The sequence below is a fragment of the Somniosus microcephalus genome, unplaced genomic scaffold (assembly GCF_052327205.1).
Source record: "Somniosus microcephalus isolate GS21.2 unplaced genomic scaffold, FLI_Smic_1.0 unresolved_chr4, whole genome shotgun sequence".
NCBI classification, from domain to species: domain Eukaryota; kingdom Metazoa; phylum Chordata; class Chondrichthyes; order Squaliformes; family Somniosidae; genus Somniosus; species Somniosus microcephalus.
In genome coordinates, this window is record NW_028225182.1 from 50,446,904 (window position 1) to 50,472,466 (window position 25,563).

Sequence of the window (25,563 nt, forward strand, 5' to 3'; positions counted from 1 at the left end):
TTTACTGTGGTTTCCGTTTATTCACTGTTGGAGACTCGTTCCCGACGGAGGTCTAAACGCTGACCTGCTTGCCGCGCCGGCCGTCTCCGGAGTGCACCCTCCCAGTCCGTTATTGCTTGCCTCCGATTTCGCTGCCTGTCTCAGCTGTAGAGCCCGCCGCTGGAGCCCCAGCCTGACGCCCAGGAAGGATTAGCGCAGTACCTGCCACCAGCTTGGCCAGCTGGTGAAACCACAGTTTCTATTACTTCCTTGAGTCTTCTGGACGCTGGAGGAATCAATGTCCTTGAGGTGCTGCCGCATTGCAGGTAAGTCCGTTTCCACTTCGTCGCCACTGTAGTGTCCGTGTGTAGATAAAGACACTGAAGACAGGAGTTGGTTCATAGGTATTTACTAAGCAAGTCTGGGGGGGGTTCTAAAGGATATAAACAATACACAGGCTTATATAGCCCAAGTGGCAATTACCGGCATTACGCACACCTGGGGTTCTTAAAGGCACATACACCACAATTGCTCTTAAAAGGCACATACACCACAGGTGTGTTCACCCCCGGTATTACGTCTACAGCAGCCTGAGAAAGTAGTACATCTCTTAAGGTGGAACAGGCTTAAGCTCTCTTAAGGTGGAACAGGTTACATACACAACACTCCTCCCTTCTTAGCTTTATAGTCATCCCCCCCATTTAACATAACGTAATAACATATATACATATGTAACTTCATGTTTAACGTAACATATCACAGATTCAGTCTCTGCGGAAAACAGTTCACAGATTCAATCTCTGTGGTGTAGTCGGTTCACGTTACTCATTCAATAGTCCTTTCATGGATTTAACAGCTTGAACTTCCGAACTGATTTGGCTCCGTTCGGAGGGACCACGTGTGTGATCTGGTAGAGGTGATAATGGTTCAGATGGGTCATCTTCTGTTTTTACTTTTCCTTTTCTGCTTCTTGGAGACTCTCTGGGCTCCATTGTCAGCTGCCACAGCTGCCAGCTGCATGCGCAGTTCCTCCTTCTCTTCCTCCTGTTTCCGTCGTAGAGCCAGCTTCTCCCGATGTTCCGTAGACTTTTGGTGCTCCTCCATGATTTCTGCACTTTGGGAGTCGAAGTTACAAGCTGGGCAGGACAGGACATCGTAATATTCGGTGTCGTCCACCAGGTCATGGTAATATTCGGTGTCGTCCTGAGCTAGACCAGTGAGAGGGTCGTCTATTTCCTCCATACCCAGCTGGACGTTAGCCAGCTCTTGTTCCAAATCCAGACATCTTTCCTGAAGAGACTTCTTCATGTGTACCTCTGCATCCAGCTTTTTCTGGGCTTTCAGCAAGTCGTTTACTAGTGACCTCATTTGTGATTTTAATACTTCAACTTCCTTTGGAGATTGATTGATCGGACTATGCAATCCCTCTACCGGAGCAGCTGTTTCAGCGGTCTGTTGTTCTACATTGACGTGAGTCAGCGTACTTTTGGCATCCAATGGCTGATCTGTTGCAGTCGTTTCAGTCTGTGTCGTCACATCAGCCATCTCAATGACTTTTGAGAGCTCCGAACCCTTTTCCTTTGAAGATCGCAGCTCGTGTTCAAGTTTTTCCCATTTCAGAGTCTTGTCCCTCAGCATATGAAGGAGTTGGCTGACCGTTAACTCTTCTGACACCAGATTATGGCACGCACCTTCAGAACCTGAATCAGCTTTGATTCGTTCGGCCTCCTCGCGCAGATGGTTGGTGTGCTCCTGCTCCATTTTCTCCATCAGTTGCTTCTGTTGCCTTTCCAGATTCTCCCACTCTGTAACAAAGAACTTTTTTATTTCATTCATCTCTTGCTCAAAACGGCGAATCATTTGTTCTAATTGCTGTTGTAGTTTGAAATGGAGTTGAGTTCGAGCCCAGTGTCCCTCAAAAATGTGCATATCAGTAGACTTGACAGACTCAGAATTCTCTGTTAAACTATGTTGTTGTTGCTCAGTGGAATTCTGTGCTGAAACTTTGTCTTTTGCACATGGGTTGGTCTTACCATCATCAGTTCTAGAGTCTGGGCTGATTATCTGCACCGAGTTCTCACTCTTTATGGCTTTTAGCGAATGCCAGTCCATATTTATGTTTCTAAACCACTCCCGGCCTCGTAGTGGTGGACCTCCCTCCGGTAGCACATATAAGTCCATTATTTGACTTCCTTCGCCCTTGTTGGCCACTGCAACCTTTATTGTCCCGATGGGGTACACTCTCTGCCCCGTGTAGGTTGTCAATATAATCTCCGTATCCTGTAGGGGAATATGTTGGAATAACCTTCTGTAATCTTTCTTATTCATGACCGACAATGCCGATCCAGTGTCCAATTCCATTTTTACTTGGACTCCTTCTATCTGAAGAGTAACCCAAATTGTCTGGAGGTCTGCACCCTTACCAACGTTGAGTACCCTTAAGCTAGCCAGTTCAATACTGCTTAAGCCAGCCAGTTCATTACTGCTAGCGTCTGAATCGGACTCCTGTTCGGCCACCTTGTGTACTTTTGCGTATTTTCCTTGCGGTGACTTCTTGTTGCTGGTCTTCTTCCCTGACCTGCATACTCTAACTATGTGTCCAAGCCTACCACAAGTTCTACATTCTTGGTTTTTAAACCAACACTGGTTCTGATCATGCGTTGTCTTTCCACAACGATAACATTTGCCAGAACTCACACCCAATTTGTGTGCACTGAGCTCCGGTGACCGTAGCTGCATTACTGCCGTGCCTCTCGCTGCGGCTTCGTGTGCTGCTGCCATAGTGACCGCCTTCTCAAGCGTCAGCTCATTCTCCTCGAGCAGTCGCTTTTGTGTATCCTGTTTAAATAAACCACACACAAATTTGTCTCGTAGTGCATCTGTCAGTCCCGTTCCAAACTGGCAATATTTCGCTAATTTACGCAATTCCAGCAAATATTCAGCATTGCTTTCATGCTGTAGCTGCCTTCTGTCATAAAATTTAAATCGTTCCGCTAGCATCAGCGGCGTGGGGTTTAGATGATCTTTCAGGACAGTAACAATCTCATCGAACGTCTTATCCGCCGGTTCATCTGGTGATAACAGGTGTTTCAATTGCCCGTATGTCTTCGCACCCATTAAATTTAATAATGTTAGAGCTTTATCTTGGTCACGAATTTTATTGGCCTTACAATAATTTTTTACTCTTTCAACATATATGGCCCAATCTTCGAGGTCACTATCAAAGGTGCTAATATTCCCGTGTTTAGGCATTGTAGATTTGCAATTTCTCAGATTTTATTTTCTTTACTTGTTATCAAAGATGGCGGCTTCCCGCTCTTGCCGTCGTCCTCCGCCCACAAAATGGCGGTTTTCCCGCGCTTGGCGGTCTTCACCCGTCCCCCGACGCCGTCTCCCTTCAGCCCCCGAGTGCGGCCCTTATCTTCGCCGCGATCGATGGCCCGCGCTTTTCACCGCGGCTCTCGCGCCTTCAGTGTCTGCCGACGCTGCGCCTTTCAGCCCGAGTGCGGCCCTTATCGGTGGTTGCGATCGATGGCCCGGCTGCGCCCCTCACTTCAAAGCGGCCCGGCCCTTATCTGCCGATCGCTATCGCCCTTTACCTCTCTCTTCCCCAGTCCTGTCTTCTACTCTGGTTCACAAGCTGATGGAGGCTTCAGGGTCCTAATGCCTGTCGCTTCCAGTGGGGTGGTGAGTGGTGAGGTTTGAAACCTCTCTTCAACCGCCGTGGAATAACTGCCGCAGGGTAAGAACCTGACTCGTCGCCAGTGTTAAGTCTGTGAGTTGTTCAAGTAATTAATACTCAGACTTAATCAGTAACAATAAAACAGGTCTTTACTGGTTGGAGGTAGGGACTACACTGAATACAAGATTACTGCACAGTGCTTATATACCGGTGTGTTCACCCCCGGTATTACGTCTACAGCAGCCTGAGAAAGTAGTACATCTCTTAAGGTGGAACAGGCTTAAGCTCTCTTAAGGTGGAACAGGTTACATACACAACAACCGGCATTACAGTACACAGGGGCTCTTAAAGGCACATACACCACAATTCCTCCCCTTTTAGACAACCAGTACATAACATTTTAAGTAATCATTAATTAACATGTTTATAAGAACAATAATCTACACATTTGCTGCAGTTAATCAATTATAAGTCAGTCCCTCTGGAGGCTTCCTGACTCGGTCCGGATAACGCCTCGGTGGTGTAGTAGTTTTCGGTGGTGTAGTAGGTTCTTTTGGCAAGGTCAATTCGGCTTGAATGCCAGTGTCGGTTTCATCTGGTTCCAGTATCAGCGGATCGGAGGTAGATACTATGGGTATCTCTGCTTCATCATTAGGCATATAGAGTTGTGGTGTAGGTTGTCCCTTTTCGGATGACTCTATGATCTGGTCAGCATGGCGCCTTATTATGCTTTCTCCAATGTGCACGGTATACATCAGCGGCCCTAGTCATGTGCAAATAGTTCCAGGCTGCCATTTCTCGGTACGGTAGTCCCGGGCCAAAACTTGTTGACCTATCTGGAAGGTTCTAGTTGGCCTTTCATTCATGCCTTGAAATTGCCGGTTCTCTACGTCCCTTCTGATGTTTGGCTTGATCAAATCCAGTCGGCATCTTAGTCTTCTATTGAAAAACATCATGGCGAGAGTTTGGTTTGTAACCACATGTGTTGCATTCCTGTATGCAAACAAGAAGTTATCTACCTTATGCTGTAGATTTATGTCTTCATTACCCATGGCCTTTATGGCCTTCTTGAAGGTCTGGAGAAACCTTTCAGCCAATCCATTGGTGGCGGGATGGTATGGGGCGGACGTGTAGTGCTTAACCCCATTGTTTTTTAAGAACTTCCTGAATTCTTCGGACACAAATTGCGGTCCATTATCAGAACAGATCTGTTCAGGCAGCCCATTCCTGGCAAATATGGTCCTTAATACTGTGATGGTTTTTTTCCGTGGTGGTGGAGGACATCTTTATTACCTCTGGCCACTTGGAGTGTGCATCAACCGCGATTAAGAACATTGAGTCCATAAATGGACCAGCAAAGTCAATGTGTACCCTTTGCCATGGAGATGAGGGCCACTCCCATGGATGTAGAGGGGCTTGTGGTGGGGCGTTTTGGACCTTCTGGCATCCTAGACAGCCCTTGGTCATTTCTTCGATGTCTCCATCGATACCTGGCCACCACACAAATGCTCTGGCTAGGTTCTTCATTTTCACTCCACCCAGATACCCCTTGTGAAGCTCCTTTAGCACTTTATCCTGGAGTTTGGGTAGAATCACCACTCTGGATCCACACATCAAGGTTCCTCGGCACACTGACAGCTGTTCTCTTCTTTGCGAGAATGCTGGCAACAGTGGTTCGCCATGTGCTGGCCATCCCTTCACCGTTAAATCGTAGACTCGTGAGAGAGTCGGGTCATTTCTCATTTCCTTTTCAATGGTAGAATTTGTTACTGGTAGACATTCCACTATGGTTGAGTGGAACATCTCCACTGGGTCCACTGTAGGTGCCTCTTCTACCGTTGGCAACGGTAGACGCGATAAACCGTCAGCATTTCCATGCTGTTTTGATCCTTTGTGTTCTATGTCATATTGGTGTGCCCCTAGGAAAAGGGACCACCTCTGTAGCCTTTGAGCTGTCATAATGGGAACGCCCTTTTTCGGGTTGAATATGGAGACGAGGGGTTGATGGTCAGTCAACAAGGAAAATTTTTGTCCGTGTAGGTAATGGTTGAATTTCTTCACTCCCCATACCAGGCTGAGTGCTTCCCTGTCGATCTGGGCATAGTTACGCTCAGCTGAGTTCAATGAGCGTGACGCAAAAGCTATCGGCCGTTCCGAGCCATCAGGGAATCTATGCGATAATACCGCTCCTACGCCGTAAGGGGATGCATCGCACGCCAGTCTGATTGGCAGTGATGGGTTGTAATAAACCACAACTTCCTTGGACGTGATCAAGCCTTTGCATTTATGGAAGGCACGTTTACAGTCTTCGCTCCATTTCCAATTTACCCCCGTTTGTAGCAGTTCGTTAAGAGGGTGCAGAACAGTTGACAAGTTCGGCAATAATTTATGATAGTAATTTATCAATCCCAGGAACGACCTTAATTGTGAGACATTTTCAGGTGCTGGGGCTTTTATGACCGCTTCAATTTTTTCAGGTGACTTATGCAACCCTTCTTCGTTAATTATGTGGCCACAATATGATATTTGTTTCTGGATAAATTTGCACTTGGGGCAATTTGCTCGTAGGCCCCGTTCTCTCAGCCTAGTGAGCACCTGCTCCAAATTGGCAAGGTGCTCGTTGTCATTTTCTCCTGTTACAAGGATGTCGTCTAGGTAGCATTGAGTCCCCGGAATCCCTTGCAGGACTTGCTCCATAGCTCTTTGCCAGATAGCTGGAGCTGATGCTACTGCGAAAACCAGTCGATTGTACTGGTACAGGCCTTTGTGTGTGTTTATCGTGAGATACTTTTTAGAGGCCTCCTCAACCTCCATCTGTAGATATGCCTGTGCCAAGTCAATTTTTGTGCAACGTTTCCCTCCGGATAGTGAGGCGAAAATATCTTCTATCCTCGGAAGAGGATACTGTACCGTGGGAAGGACCGGGTTTACAGTCACCTTGAAGTCCCCACAGATGCGAATTTTTCTCTGTTCTTCAGCTTTATCATTATTCAACATTTTCTTCATGACCGGGACGATGGGTGTTGCCCACTCGCTCAATTCTATCTTGGATAACACGCCTGCCTTTTCCAAATTCTCCAGCTCTGCCTCGACTGCTGGACGAATTGCGTATGGCACCGGCCTTGCCTTAAAAACTTGGGAATTGCCGCATCTTCCACTTTCATTGAGGCGGTGACGCCTTTCAAGGTTCCTAGTTCCTGTTGAAACACTTCTTTGGCGTTGGCCAAGATGTCTTTTAATCGTTCAGGTATGACGTCATCATCATTTTTTTTCTTACTGGTCACCGTCGGTGCCTGAATGGAGTGCCAGTCTAAACGTACCTTCCTGATCCATTCACGTCCCAGCAGTGGTGGACCACCATCTTGCAGAACGTATAAATACAACTTCTGTATTTCCTTGCCGTTGTATACAACAGGCACCCTTATTTTCCCTCTGGGGTATACTTTCTGCCCCGTATATGTTTTCAAGATAATGGATGTGTCTTTCAAAGGTATATGCAGAAATAGCCGCTCGTAATCCCGTCAACTTATGACGGTCAGAGCTGATCCTGTATCTAGCTCCATTTTAACTGGGGACCCCGCTATCGTGAGGGTAACCCAAATGGTCTGGTAATCTTCTTTGGCAATTACATTATGTAATTTGAGACAGCTTAGTCTCTTGTTTCCGGAGTCGCTATCGCTCTCCTGGCCTTCGGAGCCAATGTCCGTCATCATTTGTACCTTTCTGTACTTTTACTTATTGATTCTGTACTTTTACTTATTGATTTTTTTTCTGTCAGTGGATTTTTTGTTTCCAGATCGGCATACACGTGCAATGTGTCCCATCTTTCCGCTTTGCCTGCATGCTTTGTCCTTGAACCAGCAGTCCCTCTGGTCATGGGTGGATCTGCCGCAGCGATAACATCTCTCGAAACCCTGTGTCATTTCATGGGTGCCGAAGTCCTGTGGCTTTTGCTGTATCTCTGCAGCTCCTCCTGCTGCTGCTTCATATGATACAGCCATACTGAAAGCCTTGTCCAGTGTTAAATCTTTATCAGAAATTAGCCTTTTCTGTGTTCCTTCACTTAGGAGACCGCAGACGAATTTGTCTCGAAGCGAATCTGCCAGTCCTGCCCCGAATTGGCAGTGCTTTGACAGCTTTCTTAATTTGGTGAGGTAATCAGCGTTACTTTCATTCTTGTGCTGATTCCTCCTGAAGAATTTGAATCGTTCCACTATCAGCAGGGGTGTTGGGTTTAAGTACTCCTGTAGGGTATCAACAATCTCTTTAAAATTCTTGTCCATTGGTTTGGCTGGAGTGATTAAGTTTCGTAACAGCCCGTATGTCCTTGCGCCCATTAGATTTAGAAGTACTGATGCCTTTTTATCATCCTCTATTTCATTTGCTGTGCAATATACCTCCACTCTTTCCACATATGTGGTCCAATCCTCTACATCACTATCGAAAGCAGTAATATTGCCAGTCTTAGGCATCCTGAAAAAAATGGCGCCTCCCGCGCTTTCCTTTCTTCCCTGCTGAGAAAAAATGGCGCCTCCCGCGCTTTCCCGCCGCTGCCGCTGCTGAAAACGCTGTTCTCCGCGGTTTTTATTTATACAGATATTTTTAATAGTTGGAGACTCGTTCCCGCCGGACTCTCTGGGACTTTTCCCTCCCTCTGCTTGGTCCGAACGCCGACCTGCTTTGCAGCGCTGGCCATCTCCCGAGTGCTCCACCCGCCGTCTCTGTTTGCCTCCGCCTTCGCTGCTCGGCCCCGCTGCAGAGCCAGCCGATCGAGCCCCAGCCCGCCGCCCAGGAAGGATTATTGCAGTACCTGCCACCAGCCTGGCTAGCTGGTGAAACCAGAGTTTTTTCTTTTTTTTTTCTTCGACCTTTGTCTGAGGAATCTATCTCCTTGAGGTGCTGCCGAATTGCAGGTAAGTCCGTTTCCAATTCGTCGCCACTGTTGTATCCGTGTGTTAATGGAGACACGGAATGCAGGAGCTGGTTTAACAGGTGTTTACTGAACAAAGTCTGGAGGTGAACTAACAGATACAAGACACTATACAGGCTTATATCGCCCGAGTAGCCACTACCGGCATTACAGTACACAGGGGCTCTTAAAGCCACATACACCACAGTAACAAATTCTACCATTGAAAAGGAAACGAGAAATGACCCGACTCTCTCACGAGTCTACGATTTAACGGTGAAGGGATGGCCAGCACATGGCGAGCCACTGTTGCCAGCATTCTCGCAAAGAAGAGAACAGCTGTCAGTGTGCCGAGGAACCTTGATGTGTGGATCCAGAGTGGTGATTCCACCCAAACTCCAGGATAAAGTGCTAAAGGAGCTTCACGAGGGGCATCTGGGTGGAGTGAAAATGAAGAACCTAGCCAGAGCGTTTGTGTGGTGGCCAGGTATCGATGGAGACATCGAAGAAATGACCAAGGGCTGTCTAGGATGCCAGAAGGTCCAAAACGCCCCACCACAAGCCCCTCTACATCCATGGGAGTGGCCCTCATCTCCATGGCAAAGGGTACACATCGACTTTGCTGGTCCATTTATGGACTCAGTGTTCTTAATCGCGGTTGATGCACACTCCAAGTGGCCGGAGGTAATAAAGATGTCCTCCACCACCACGGAAAAAACCATCACAGTATTAAGGACCATATTTGCCAGCAATGGGCTGCCTGAACAGATCTGTTCTGATAATGGACCGCAATTTGTGTCCGAAGAATTCAGGAAGTTCTTAAAAAACAATGGGGTTAAGCACTACACGTCCGTCCCATACCATCCTGCCACCAATGGATTGGCTGAAAGATTTGTCCAGACCTTCAAGAAGGCCATAAAGGCCATGGGTAATGAAGACATAAATCTACAGCATAAGGTAGATAACTTCTTGTTTGCATACAGGAATGCAACACATGTGGTTACAAACCAAACTCCCGCCATGATGTTTTACAATAGAAGACTAAGATGCCGGCTGGATTTTATGGAGCCAAACATCAGAAGGGACATAGAGAACCGGCAATTTCAAGGCATGAATGAAAGGCCAACTAGAACCTTCCAGATAGGTCGACAAGTTTTGGCTCGGGACTACCGTACCGAGAAATGGCAGCCTGGAACTATTTGCACACGACTAGGGCCGCTGATGTATACCGTGGACATTGGAGAAAGCATAATAAGGCGCCATGCTGACCAGATCATAGAGTCATCCGAAAAGGGACAACCTACACCACAACTCTATATGTCTAATGATGAAGCAGAGATACCCATAGTATCTACCTCCGATCCGGTGATACTGGAACCAGATGAACCCGACACTGGCATTGAAGCCGAATCGACCTTGCCAAAAGAACCTACTACACCACCGAAAACTACTACACCACTGAGGCGTTATCCGGACCGAGTCAGGAAGCCTCCAGAGAGACTGACTTATAATTGATTAACTGCAGCAAATGTGTAGATTATTGTTCTTGTAAACATGTTAATTAATGATTACTTAAAATGTTATGTACTGGTTGTCTAAAAGGGGAGGAATTGTGGTGTATGTGCCTTTAAGAGCCCCTGTGTACTGTAATGCCGGTAGTGGCCACTCGGGCTATATAAGCCTGTATAGTGTCTTGTATCTTTTACTTCACCTCCAGACTTTGTTCAGTAAACACCTGTTAAACCAGCTCCTGCATTCCGTGTCTCCATTAACACAGGGATACAACATAAGGGTGTACTTATGGTGCAGGCGGCGGGAATACAAACACGAGGAAATTGAACCTCAGTTTTACAGAGCCTTAGTCAGACCCTATCTGGAGGACTGCGTTCAGTCCTGGGCACTGCACATCAGTGCAAAATGATAGCGGGGCTTAGCGGGTTAAATTACGAGGACAGGGTGCACAAACTTCGCTTGTATTCCCTGGAGTATAGGAGATTGAAGGGTGGTCTGATTGAGGTGCTCAAAATGTTACAAGGATAGATAAAGAGAAACTATTTGCTCTAGTTGGGGAATCCAGCAAAAGAGGGGGCATCATCTTAAACTTAGAGCTAGGCCGTTCAAGAGCTAAATCAGGAAGCACTTTTTCACACTAAGTGAAGTAGAAATCTGGAATTCTCATCCTCAGAAGGTTGTGGATGCTGGGTGACTTCGACATTTCAAGGCTGAGACAGAGAGATGTTGGTTAGGTAAAAGTATCGAGGGAAAGGGAGCAAACACATAAAACAAAATCACCAAAATGTACAATTTGTCCGAATAAAAACTCACCAATTTCAATGGTATCTGCTGCAAATTCACAATGGGGCCCATTGAAGTTGTCCATGCAATGACAATTCATTCCATCCCAGGTCCCTCCATTCTCACATGGATTTCTTCCTTCACCAATAGATAATAACAGTTATTTCAAACAATACATGGTTATTGAAAAGATTCACAATACCAGCACATTCTGTACGTGTTTATTTTCAAGTCACTGTATCCCTCTTCTGCAGCAACAGATGTATACTGGAGGTCAACCTGGATAATAGAGGTCAAACTGGATATTGGAGGACAAACTGGATATTGGAGAACAAACTGGATATTGGAGAACAAACTGGATATTGGAGAACAAACTGGATATTGGAGAACAAACTCGATATTGGAGAACAAACTGGATATTGGAGAACAAACTGGATATTGGAGGACAAACTGGATATTGGAGGACAAACTGGATATTGGAGAACAAACTAGATATTGGAGGACAAACTGGATATTGGAGAACAAACTGGATATTGGAGAACAAACTGGATATTGGAGAACAAACTGGATATTGGAGAACAAACTGGATATTGGAGGACAAACTGGATATTGGAGGACAAACTGGATATTGGAGAACAAACTGGATATTGGAGGACAAACTGGATATTGGAGAACAAACTGGATATTGGAGAACAAACTGGATATTGGAGAACAAACTGGATATTGGAGAACAAACTAGATATTGGAGGACAAACTGGATATTGGAGGACAAACTGGATATTGGAGAACAAACTGGATATTGGAGAACAAACTGGATATTGGAGAACAAACTGGATATTGGAGGACTGTGGTAAACCAATGTTTGTATTCCTGTTTGTCCTGTTTGTATTCCACTGTGTACATGCCTGGACATGCCTCGGCTGACTCCTCCCACAGGTCCTAGTATAAAGGTGACTGCTCCCCAGCCCTTTGTATCCTGGACCGGTCGACCACGCGAGGCAGACCTCCATTCTGTTGTTAATAAAAGCCTTTAGTTACTCTTCTAACTCTCAGTCTTTTATGAGTAATTGATAGCGCATCAATTTTATTAACAACATTTTTATAATGGAGAAGATCCTCACACCAGCGTGCCTGGACTTAGATCATCGGGAGGCGGACTCATCCACCAAGATTACTCACTGGCTTAAGTGTTTCGAAAAATTCCTGACCGCCTCCGAAGCAATCAAATCGGACGAGGACAAACTGGATGTCCTGACCTCCAAAGTGAACCACCGAGTGTACTCGGTCATCCAAGACGCGACCTCGTACGCGGACGCTATCAGGCTCCTCAAGGACCAGTACACGCGCCCAGTGAACGAAGTGTACGCCAGGCACCTCCTGGGGAGTCGTAAACAACAACCTGGGGAATCGACCGTGGAATACCTTCAGGCACTGTCTGTGCTTGGCCGGGCCTGTGGTTGTAAGGATGTAAAGGCCGCCGTGTACACAGAGGAACTTATTTAGGGACGCTTTTGTAGCGGGCCACAGATCCAATTGCACCCGACAGCGACTGTTGGAGCAGAGTAACCTCGACCTCAACAAGGCCTCTGAACTCGCACTATCGTTGGATGCAGCCTACCAGGGCATGGATGCCTACTCCTCTGCACCGTGGACGCCGCGGGGAATGACAGCCTGGGACACGGTAGGACCGCCTCATAGCACCGTGCCACCCCAGCCACACCCCAACAATGGCCCAACTACCGCAGCAGTGTCCCAAGGCCAGACAGCAGTGCCCCAAGGCCAGAAATGCTACTTCTGTGGCCAGGCAAAACACCCCAGAGCGCGCTGCCCGGCGAAAAACGCGATCTGCTCGGGCTGCGGGAAGAAGGGACACTACGCTAGCGTCTGCAGGGCCAAAGCCACCCCGAACCCCAGCAGCGCCGCGTGTGGGCCATGCGGGCCGCCATCTTGGACCTCCCCGGCCATGTGCGAATCACCGGTACAGCAGCCATTTTGGACGCCTCCAGCCACATGGGGATCATGGACGCCGCCATCTTGGACGACAGCCGGGACGCAGCAGGCCCCCGACACCGCCTCATCTGATACCCGCAGCGACACACCGACCCCTACGCTGGCATCCGTTACACTGGACCAAGCGAGACCGCACCAACTGGCCAGTTCCACAATGGACATTAAGGTAAATGGTCACGATACAATCTGCCTTTTTGACTCTGGGAGCACAGAGAGCTCCATCCACCCCGACACGGTGCGGCGTTGCTCTCTCCCAGTCCTGCCTGCGCAACAGCGGATTTCTATGGCCTCCGAGTCCCAGTCGGCGGACATCGGCGGCTACTGCGTGGTGACACTCGTAGTAGACGGGACTGTGTACGATCATTTTAAACTTCTGGTCCTGCCTGACCTCTGCGCTGCCGTCCTGCTGGGGTTAGATTTTCAGTGCCACCTTAAAAGTGTTACGATGGCGTACGGTGGACCCCTACCCCCACTCACAGTCCGCAGCCAGCAGCTTCCAAATTGCCCGCCGCGCACCAGGTGCAACCTCTCCACACTCAGAGTCACCCCCCCACCACTGTTTGCTAACTTCACCCCCGACTGTAAGCCCATCGCCACAAAGAGCAGGCGATACAGTGCCGGGGACAGGGTTTTCTTCAAAACCGAAGTGGAGCGGCTCCTGAAAGAAGGGATTATTGAGGGCAGCACCAGCCCCTGGCGAGCCCAGGTTGTGGTCGCTAAGACCGGCGAGAAGCAGCGCCTGGTCATCGACTACAGCCAGACAATAAATCGCTACACCCTGCTGGACGCCTACCCACTCCCCCGTATAGCTGATATGGTCAACCAGATCGCGCAGTACCGCGTCTTCTCGACCATTGACCTGAAATCAGCGTACCACCAGCTCCCCATCTGCCCTGAGGACCGCCAGTACACTGCCTTTGAGGCAAACGGCCGCCTCTATCACTTCCTTAGGGTTCCCTTTGGCGTCACCAACGGGGTCTCCGTCTTCCAAAGGGAGATGGACCGGATGGTAGATCAAAATGCGTTGCAGGCCACTTTCCCATATCTGGACAATGTGACCATCTGCGGCCGTGACTTGCAGGACCATGACGCAAACCTCGAAAAATTCCTCCGCACCGCCCAACTCCTAAACCTGACATATAACAAGGAGAAGTGCATATTCCGCACAAACTGCCTCGCCATCCTTGGCTGTGTTGTGGAACACGGAGTGATCGGCCCCGACCCCGACCGGATGCGTCCCCTTATGGAACTTCCACTGCCCCACTGCCTCAAGGCCCTGAAGAGGTGCCTAGGGTTTTTCTCCTATTACGCCCAGTGGGTCCCCTACTATGCGGACAAGGCCCGTCTGCTGATCAAGTCCACCTCTTTTCCCTTGACGGCAGAGGCCCGCTTAGCCTTCCATCGTATCAAGGAGGACATTGCCAAAGCCACCATGCACGCAGTGGATGAATCCATCCCCTTCCAGGTGGAAAGCGACGCGTCCGACTTTGCCCTGGCCGCTACCCTCAATCAGGCGGGGAGACCCGTGGCCTTCTTTTCACGAACCCTCCAAGGCCCGGAGACCAGACACTCCGCTGTTGAGAAGGAGGCCCAGGCGATTGTGGAGGCTGTGCGTCATTGGAGGCACTACCTGGCCGGAAAACGATTTACCCTGCTCACTGACCAGCGTTCAGTTGCTTTTATGTTTAACAACAAGCAGAGGGGCAAAATCAAAAATGACAAGATCTTGAGGTGGAGAATCGAACTTTCCACCTACAACTACGAGATCTTGTACCGGCCCGGGAAGCTAAATGAACCCCCGGATGCGCTATCGCGTGGCACCTGCGCCAGCGCGCAGATCGATAGACTGCGGGCCCTCCACAATGACCTCTGCCACCCGGGGGTCACCAGGTTCTTCCACCTCATCAAGGCCCGCAACCTGCCTTACTCTATTGAGGAGGTCAGGACCATGACCAGGAACTGCCAAGTCTGCGCTGAGTGCAAACCGCACTTTTATAGACCAGACAGGTCCCACCTGATAAAAGCCACTCGCCCCTTCGAGCGCCTGAGCGTTGATTTTAAAGGGCCTCTCCCCTCCTCCGACCGCAATGTGTACTTCCTCAATATTATTGATGAGTACTGCCGTTTCCCGTTCGCCTTCCCCTGCCCGGACATGACCAGTGCCACGGTCATTAAATGTCTGAACAACCTCTTCACCCTGTTCGGCTTCCCCAGCTATATCCATAGCGACCGGGGCTCATCGTTTATGAGCGACGAACTCCGTCAGTACCTGCTATCTAGGGGTATTGCCACAAGCAGGACCACCAGTTACAACCCCCGGGGGAACGGACAGGTGGAAAGAGAAAATGCGACAGTTTGGAAGGCCGTCCTGCTAGCCTTAAAGTCTAGGGGCCTTCCAACCTCTCGCTGGCACGATGTGCTCCCCGATGCGCTCCACTCTATTCGGTCACTGCTCTGCACTGCCACTAACGCCACCCCTTATGAGAAAATGTTTGTCTTCCCAAGGAAGTCCACATCGGGGACATCGCTACCGCCATGGCTGACGTCCCCAGGGCCGGTCCTACTGAGAAGGCACGTGAGGACCCATAAAACGGACCCCCTGGTCGAGAGGGTCGACCTCCTCCACGCCAACCCCCAGTATGCTTACATCGCATACCCGGACGGGCGGGAGGACACAGTCTCCATAAGAGACCTTGCACCCTCGGGGGCCGCAGTAACCCACTACCCACTACCACCCCCCCCCACGATCTGATATCCAGCCCCAGCAGACGGCAGGCCTGGGCCCCGCGACCCGCTCGACATCTACGAGGATGACACGCCTGTGCCACAGCCTACGCTGGACTCGACGCTGGAAGCTTCACTACCCCTGCCGTTGCCACGCCGATCACAGCGGCAGACAAGACCTCCGGAGAGACTCCAATACACTAACTTTTAATACACTTCACCCCGCCGGACTCAATTTTAAACAAGGGGTGAATGTGGTAAACCACTGTTTGTATTCCTGTTTGTCCTGTTTGTATTCCACTGTGTACATGCCTGGACATGCCTCGGCTGACTCCTCCCACAGGTCCTAGTATAAAGGTGACTGCTCCCCAGCCCTTTGTATCCTGGACCGGTCGACCACGCGAGGCAGACCTCCATTCTGTTGTTAATAAAAGCCTTTAGTTACTCTTCTAACTCTCAGTCTTTTATGAGTAATTGATAGCGCATCAAGGACAAACTGGATATTGGAGAACAAACTGGATATTGGAGAACAAACTGGATATTGGAGAACAAACTGGATATTGGAGGACAAACTGGATATTGGAGGACAAACTGGATATTGGAGAACAAACTGGATATTGGAGAACAAACTGGATATTGGAGAACAGACTGGATATTGGAGGACAAACTGGATATTGGAGAAGAAACGATATTGGAGGACAAACTGGATATTGGAGAACAAACTGGATATTGGAGAACAAACTGGATATTGGAGAACAAACTGGATATTGGAGAACAAACTGGATATTGGAGAACAAACTGGATATTGGAGAACAAACTGGAACATGGAGATCAAACTGGATATTGGAGAACAAACTGGATATTGGAGAAGAAACTGGATATTGGAGAAGAAACTGGATATTGGAGAAGAAACTGGATATTGGAGAAGAAACTGGATATTGGAGAAGAAACTGGATATTGGAGAAGAAACTGGATATTGGAGAAGAAACTGGATATTGGAGAAGAAACTGGATATTGGAGAACAAACTGGATATTGGAGGACAAACTGGATATTGGAGAACAAACTGGATATTGGAGAAGAAACTGGATATTGGAGAACAAACTGGAGATTGGAGAACAAACTGGATATTGGAGAACAAACTGGATATTGAAGAAATAACTGGATATTGGAGGACAAACTGGATATTGGAGAACAAACTGGATATTGGAGAACAAACTGGATATTGGTGGACAAACTGGATATTGGAGGACAATCTGGATATTGGAGAACAAACGGGATATTGGAGGACAAACTGGATATTGGAGAACAAACTGGATATTGGAGAACAAACTGCATATTGGAGAACAAACTGGATATTGGAGAACAAACTGGATATTGGAGAACAAACTGGATATTGGAGGACAAACTGGATATTGGAGAACAAACTGGATATTGGAGGACAAACTGCATATTGGAGAACAAACTGGATATTGGAGGACAAACTGGATATTGGAGAACAAACTGGATATTGGAGGACAAACTGGATATTGGATGACAAACTGGATATTGGAGGACAAACTGGATATTGGAGGACAAACTGGATATTGGAAAACAAACTGGATATTGGAGGACAAACTGGATATTGGAGGACAAACTGGATATTGGAGGACAAACTGGATATTGGAGGACAAACTGGATATTGGAAAACAAACTGGATATTGGAGAACAAACTGGATATTGGAGAACAAACTGGATATTGGAGAACAAACTGGATATTGGAGAACAAACTGGATATTGGAGGACAAACTGGATATTGGAGGACAAACTGCATATTGGAGAACAAGCTGGATATTGGAGGACAAACTGGATATTGGAGAACGAACTGGATATTGGAGGACAAACTGGATATTGGAGAACAAACTGGATATTGGAGAAGAAACTGGATATTGGAGAAGAAACTGGATATTGGAGAACAAACTGGATATTGGAGAACAAACTGGATATTGGAGAACAAACTGGATATTGGAGAACAAACTGGATATTGAAGAAATAACTGGATATTGGAGGACAAACTGGATATTGGAGAACAAACTGGAAATCTGAGGACAAACTGGATATCGGAGAACAAACTGGATATCAGAGAACAAACTGGATATCGGAGAACAAACTGGATATCGGAGGACAAACTGGATATCGGAGGACAAACTGGATATCGGAGGACAAACTGGATATCGGAGAGCAAACTGGATATCGGAGAACAAACTTGATATCGGAGAACAAACTGGATATCGGAGAACAAACTGGATATCGGAGAACAAACTGGATATCGGAGAACAAACTTGATATCGGAGAACAAACTTGATATCGGAGAACAAACTGGATATCGGAGAACAAACTGGATATCGGAGAAGAAACTGGATATCGGAGGACAAAGTGGATATCGGAGAACAAACTGGATATAGGAGAACAAACTGGATATTGGAGAACAAACTGGATATAGGAGAACAAACTGGATATTGGAGAACAAACTGGATATTGGAGGACAAACTGGATATTGGAGAACAAACTGGATATTGGAGAACAAACTGGATATCGGAGAACAAACTGGATATCGGAGGACAAAGTGGATATCGGAGAACAAACTGGATATTGGAGAACAAACTGGATATTGGAGAACAAACTGGATATAGGAGAACAAACTGGATATTGGAGAACAAACTGGATATTGGAGGACAAACTGGATATTGGAGAACAAACTGGATATTGGAGAACAAACTGGATATTGGAGAACAAACTGGATATTGGAGGACAAACTGGATATTGGAGGACAAACTGGATATTGGAGCACAAACTGGATATTGGAGAACAAACTGGATATTGGAGAACAAACTGGATATCGGAGAACAAACTTGATATCGGAGAACAAACTTGATATCGGAGAAGAAACTGGATATCGGAGAACAAACTGGATATCGGAGAACAAACTGGATATCGGAGGACAAAGTGGATATCGGAGAACAAACTGGATATCGGAGAACAAACTGGGTATCGGAGGACAAACAGGATATCGGAGAACAAAGTGGATATTGGAGAACAAACTGGATAATTGAGAACAAACTGGATATTGGAGAACAAACTGGATATTGGAGAACAAACTGGATATTGGAGAACAAACTGGATATAGGAGGACAAACTGGATATTGGAGAACAAACTGGATATTGGAGGACAAACTGGATATTGGAGAACAAACTGGATATTGGAGAACAAACAGGATATTGGAGGACAAACTGGATATTGGAGGACAAACTGGATATTGGAGAACAAACTGGATGTTGGAGAACAAACTGGATATTGGAGAACAAACTGGATATTGGAGAACAAACTGGATATTGGAGGAAAAACTGGATATTGGAGAACAATCTGGATATTGGAGAACAAACTGGTTAATTGAGAACAAACTGGATATTGGAGAACAAACTGGATATTGGAGAACAAACTGGATATTGGAGAACAAACTGGATATAGGAGGACAAACTGGATATTGGAGAACAAACTGGATATTGGAGGACAAACTGGATATTGGAGGACAAACTGGATATTGGAGAACAAACTGGATATTGGAGAACAAACAGGATATTGGAGGACAAACTGGATATTGGAGGACAAACTGGATATTGGAGGACAAACTGGATATTGGAGAACAAACTGGATATTGGAGAACAAACTGGATATTGGAGAACAAACTGGATATTGGAGAACAAACTGGATATTGGAGAACAAACTGGATATTGGAGAACAAACTGAATATTGGAGAACAAACTGGATATTGGAGAACAAACTGGATATTGGAGAACAAACTGGATATTGGAGAACAAACTGGATATTGGAGAACAAACTGGAACATGGAGATCAAACTGGATATTGGAGAACAAACTGGATATTGGAGAACAAACTGGATATTGGAGAACAAACTGGATATTGGAGGACAAACTGGATATTGGAGGACAAACTGGATATTGGAGGACAAACTGCATATTGGAGAACAAGCTGGATATTGGAGGACAAACTGGATATTGGAGAACAAACTGGATATTGGTGAAGAAACTGGATATTGGAGAACAAACTGGATATTGGAGAACAAACTGGATATTGGAGAACAAACTGGATATTGGAGAACAAACTGGATATTGGAGAACAAACTGGATATTGGAGAACAAACTGGATATTGAAGAAATAACTGGATATTGGAGGACAAACTGGATATTGGAGAACAAACTGGATATTGGAGAAGAAACTGGATGTTGAAGAACAAACTAGATATTGAAGAAATAACTGGATATTGGAGGACAAACTGGATATTGGAGAACAAACTGGATATTGGAGGACAAACTGGATATAGGAGAACAAACTGGATATAGGAGAACAAACTGGATATTGGAGAACAAACTGGATATAGGAGAACAAACTGGATATTGGAGAACAAACTGGATATTGGAGGACAAACTGGATATTGGAGAACAAACTGGATATTGGAGAACAAACTGGATATCGGAGAACAAACTGGATATCGGAGGACAAAGTGGATATCGGAGAACAAACTGGATATTGGAGAACAAACTGGATATTGGAGAACAAACTGGATATAGGAGAACAAACTGGATATTGGAGAACAAACTGGATATTGGAGGACAAACTGGATATTGGAGAACAAACTGGATATTGGAGAACAAACTGGATATTGGAGAACAAACTGGATATTGGAGAACAAACTGGATATTGGAGGACAAACTGGATATTGGAGGACAAACTGGATATTGGAGCACAAACTGGATATTGGAGAACAAACTGGATATTGGAGAACAAACTGGATATCGGAGAACAAACTTGATATCGGAGAACAAACTTGATATCGGAGAAGAAACTGGATATCGGAGAAGAAACTGGATATCGGAGAACAAACTGGATATCGGAGAACAAACTGGATATCGGAGGACAAAGTGGATATCGGAGAACAAACTGGATATCGGAGAACAAACTGGGTATCGGAGGACAAACAGGATATCGGAGAACAAACTGGATATTGGAGAACAAACTGGATAAGTGAGAACAAACTGGATATTGGAGAACAAACTGGATATTGGAGAACAAACTGGATATTGGAGAACAAACTGGATATAGGAGGACAAACTGGATATTGGAGAACAAACTGGATATTGGAGGACAAACTGGATATTGGAGAACAAACTGGATATTGGAGAACAAACAGGATATTGGAGGACAAACTGGATATTGGAGGACAAACTGGATATTGGAGAACAAACTGGATGTTGGAGAACAAACTGGATATTGGAGAACAAACTGGATATTGGAGAACAAACTGGATATTGGAGGACAAACTGGATATTGGAGAACAAACTGGATATTGGAGAACAAACTGGATATTGGAGAACAAACTGGATATTGGAGAACAAACTGGATATTGGAGAACAAACTGGATATTGGAGAACAAACTGGATATTGGAGAACAAACTGGATATTGGAGGACAAACTTGATATTGGAGAACAATCTGGATATTGGAGAACAAACTGGATATAGGAGGACAAACTGGATATTGGAGAACAAACTGGATATTGGAGAACAAACTGGATATTGGAGGAAAAACTGGATATTGGAGAACAATCTGGATATTGGAGAACAAACTGGATAATTGAGAACAAACTGGATATTGGAGAACAAACTGGATATTGGAGAACAAACTGGATATTGGAGAACAAACTGGATATAGGAGGACAAACTGGATATTGGAGAACAAACTGGATATTGGAGGACAAACTGGATATTGGAGGACAAACTGGATATTGGAGAACAAACTGGATATTGGAGAACAAACAGGATATTGGAGGACAAACTGGATATTGGAGGACAAACTGGATATTGGAGGACAAACTGGATATTGGAGAACAAACTGGATATTGGAGAACAAACTGGATATTGGAGAACAAACTGGATATTGGAGAACAAACTGGATATTGGAGAACAAACTGGATATTGGAGAACAAACTGAATATTGGAGAACAAACTGGATATTGGAGAACAAACTGGATATTGGAGAACAAACTGGATATTGGAGAACAAACTGGATATTGGAGAACAAACTGGAACATGGAGATCAAACTGGATATTGGAGAACAAACTGGATATTGGAGAACAAACTGGATATTGGAGAACAAACTGGATATTGGAGAACAAACTGGATATTGGAGGACAAACTGGATATTGGAGGACAAACTGCATATTGGAGAACAAGCTGGATATTGGAGAACAAACTGGATATTGAAGAAATAACTGGATATTGGAGGACAAACTGGATATTGGAGAACAAACTGGATATTGGAGAACAAACTGGATATTGGTGGACAAACTGGATATTGGAGGACAATCTGGATATTGGAGAACAAACGGGATATTGGAGGACAAACTGGATATTGGAGAACAAACTGGATATTGGAGAACAAACTGCATATTGGAGAACAAACTGGATATTGGAGAACAAACTGGATATTGGAGAACAAACTGGATATTGGAGGACAAACTGGATATTGGAGAACAAACTGGATATTGGAGGACAAACTGCATATTGGAGAACAAACTGGATATTGGAGGACAAACTGGATATTGGAGAACAAACTGGATATTGGAGGACAAACTGGATATTGGATGACAAACTGGATATTGGAGGACAAACTGGATATTGGAGGACAAACTGGATATTGGAAAACAAACTGGATATTGGAGGACAAACTGGATATTGGAGGACAAACTGGATATTGGAGGACAAACTGGATATTGGAAAACAAACTGGATATTGGAGAACAAACTGGATATTGGAGAACAAACTGGATATTGGAGAACAAACTGGATATTGGAGAACAAACTGGATATTGGAGGACAAACTGGATATTGGAGGACAAACTGCATATTGGAGAACAAGCTGGATATTGGAGGACAAACTGGATATTGGAGAACGAACTGGATATTGGAGGACAAACTGGATATTGGAGAACAAACTGGATATTGGAGAAGAAACTGGATATTGGAGAACAAACTGGATATTGGAGAACAAACTGGATATTGGAGAACAAACTGGATATCGGAGAACAAACTGGATATTGGAGAACAAACTGGATATTGGAGAACAAACTGGATATTGGAGAACAAACTGGATATTGGAGATCAAACTGGATATTGAAGAAATAACTGGATATTGGAGGACAAACTGGATATTGGAGAACAAACTGGAAATCGGAGGACAAACTGGATATCGGAGAACAAACTGGATATCAGAGAACAAACTGGATATCGGAGAACAAACTGGATATCGGAGGACAAACTGGATATCGGAGGACAAACTGGATATCGGAGGACAAACTGGATATCGGAGAGCAAACTGGATATCGGAGAACAAACTTGATATCGGAGAAAAAACTGGATATCGGAGAACAAACTGGATATCGGAGAACAAACTGGATATCGGAGAACAAACTTGATATCGGAGAACAAACTTGATATCGGAGAACAAACTGGATATCGGAGAACAAACTGGATATCGGAGAAGAAACTGGATATCGGAGGACAAAGTGGATATCGGAGAACAAACTGGATATAGGAGAACAAACTGGATATTGGAGAACAAACTGGATATTGGAGAACAAACTGGATATTGGAGAACAAACTGGAACATGGAGATCAAACTGGATATTGGAGAACAAACTGGATATTGGAGAACAAACTGGATATTGGAGAACAAACTGGATATTGGAGAACAAACTGGATATTGGAGGACAAACTGGATATTGGAGGACAAACTGCATATTGGAGAACAAGCTGGATATTGGAGAACAAACTGGATATTGAAGAAATAACTGGATATTGGAGGACAAACTGGATATTGGAGAACAAACTGGATATTGGAGAACAAACTGGATATTGGTGGACAAACTGGATATTGGAGGACAATCTGGATATTGGAGAACAAACGGGATATTGGAGGACAAACTGGATATTGGAGAACAAACTGGATATTGGAGAACAAACTGCATATTGGAGAACAAACTGGATATTGGAGAACAAACTGGATATTGGAGAACAAACTGGATATTGGAGAACAAACTGGATATTGGAGGACAAACTGGATATTGGAGAACAAACTGGATATTGGAGGACAAACTGCATATTGGAGAACAAACTGGATATTGGAGGACAAACTGGATATTGGAGAACAAACTGGATATTGGAGGACAAACTGGATATTGGATGACAAACTGGATATTGGAGGACAAACTGGATATTGGAGGACAAACTGGATATTGGAAAACAAACTGGATATTGGAGGACAAACTGGATATTGGAGGACAAACTGGATATTGGAGGACAAACTGGATATTGGAAAACAAACTGGATATTGGAGAACAAACTGGATATTGGAGAACAAACTGGATATTGGAGAACAAACTGGATATTGGAGAACAAACTGGATATTGGAGGACAAACTGGATATTGGAGGACAAACTGCATATTGGAGAACAAGCTGGATATTGGAGGACAAACTGGATATTGGAGAACGAACTGGATATTGGAGGACAAACTGGATATTGGAGAACAAACTGGATATTGGAGAAGAAACTGGATATTGGAGAACAAACTGGATATTGGAGAACAAACTGGATATTGGAGAACAAACTGGATATTGGAGAACAAACTGGATATTGGAGAACAAACTGGATATTGGAGAACAAACTGGATATTGGAGAACAAACTGGATATTGGAGATCAAACTGGATATTGAAGAAATAACTGGATATTGGAGGACAAACTGGATATTGGAGAACAAACTGGAAATCGGAGGACAAACTGGATATCGGAGAACAAACTGGATATCAGAGAACAAACTGGATATCGGAGAACAAACTGGATATCGGAGGACAAACTGGATATCGGAGGACAAACTGGATATCGGAGGACAAACTGGATATCGGAGAGCAAACTGGATATCGGAGAACAAACTTGATATCGGAGAAAAAACTGGATATCGGAGAACAAACTGGATATCGGAGAACAAACTGGATATCGGAGAACAAACTTGATATCGGAGAACAAACTTGATATCGGAGAACAAACTGGATATCGGAGAACAAACTGGATATCGGAGAAGAAACTGGATATCGGAGGACAAAGTGGATATCGGAGAACAAACTGGATATAGGAGAACAAACTGGATATTGGAGAACAAACGGGATATAGGAGAACAAACTGGATATTGGAGAACAAACTGGATATTGGAGGACAAACTGGATATTGGAGAACAAACTGGATATTGGAGAACAAACTGGATATCGGAGAACAAACTGGATATTGGAGAACAAACTGGATATCGGAGAACAAACTGCATATTGGAGAACAAGCTGGATATTGGAGGACAAACTGGATATTGGAGGACAAACTGGATATTGGAGGACAAACTGGATATTGGAAAACAAACTGGATATTGGAGAACAAACTGGATATTGGAGAACAAACTGGATATTGGAGAACAAACTGGATATTGGAGAACAAACTGGATATTGGAGGACAAACTGGATATTGGAGGACAAACTGCATATTGGAGAACAAGCTGGATATTGGAGGACAAACTGGATATTGGAGAACGAACTGGATATTGGAGGACAAACTGGATATTGGAGAACAAACTGGATATTGGAGAAGAAACTGGATATTGGAGAACAAACTGGATATTGGAGAACAAACTGGATATTGGAGAACAAACTGGATATTGGAGAACAAACTGGATATTGGAGAACAAACTGGATATTGGAGAACAAACTGGATATTGGAGAACAAACTGGATATTGGAGATCAAACTGGATATTGAAGAAATAACTGGATATTGGAGGACAAACTGGATATTGGAGAACAAACTGGAAAT

The 25,563-nt window shown here is 45.3% G+C and overlaps 1 protein-coding gene across 1 annotated transcript in view; it reads right to left on the reverse strand.

The window, feature by feature from the left end:
- Positions 1 to 25,563, reverse strand: part of LOC147091072 (mucin-17-like) — an 80,132-nt gene that overhangs the window by 39,909 nt on the left and 14,660 nt on the right. Inside the window, exon 2 of the mRNA XM_085977157.1 lies at positions 10,896 to 11,003. Coding sequence (XP_085833283.1) covers positions 10,896 to 11,003 — 108 coding nt within the window. The remainder of the gene's footprint in view (positions 1 to 10,895; positions 11,004 to 25,563) is intronic.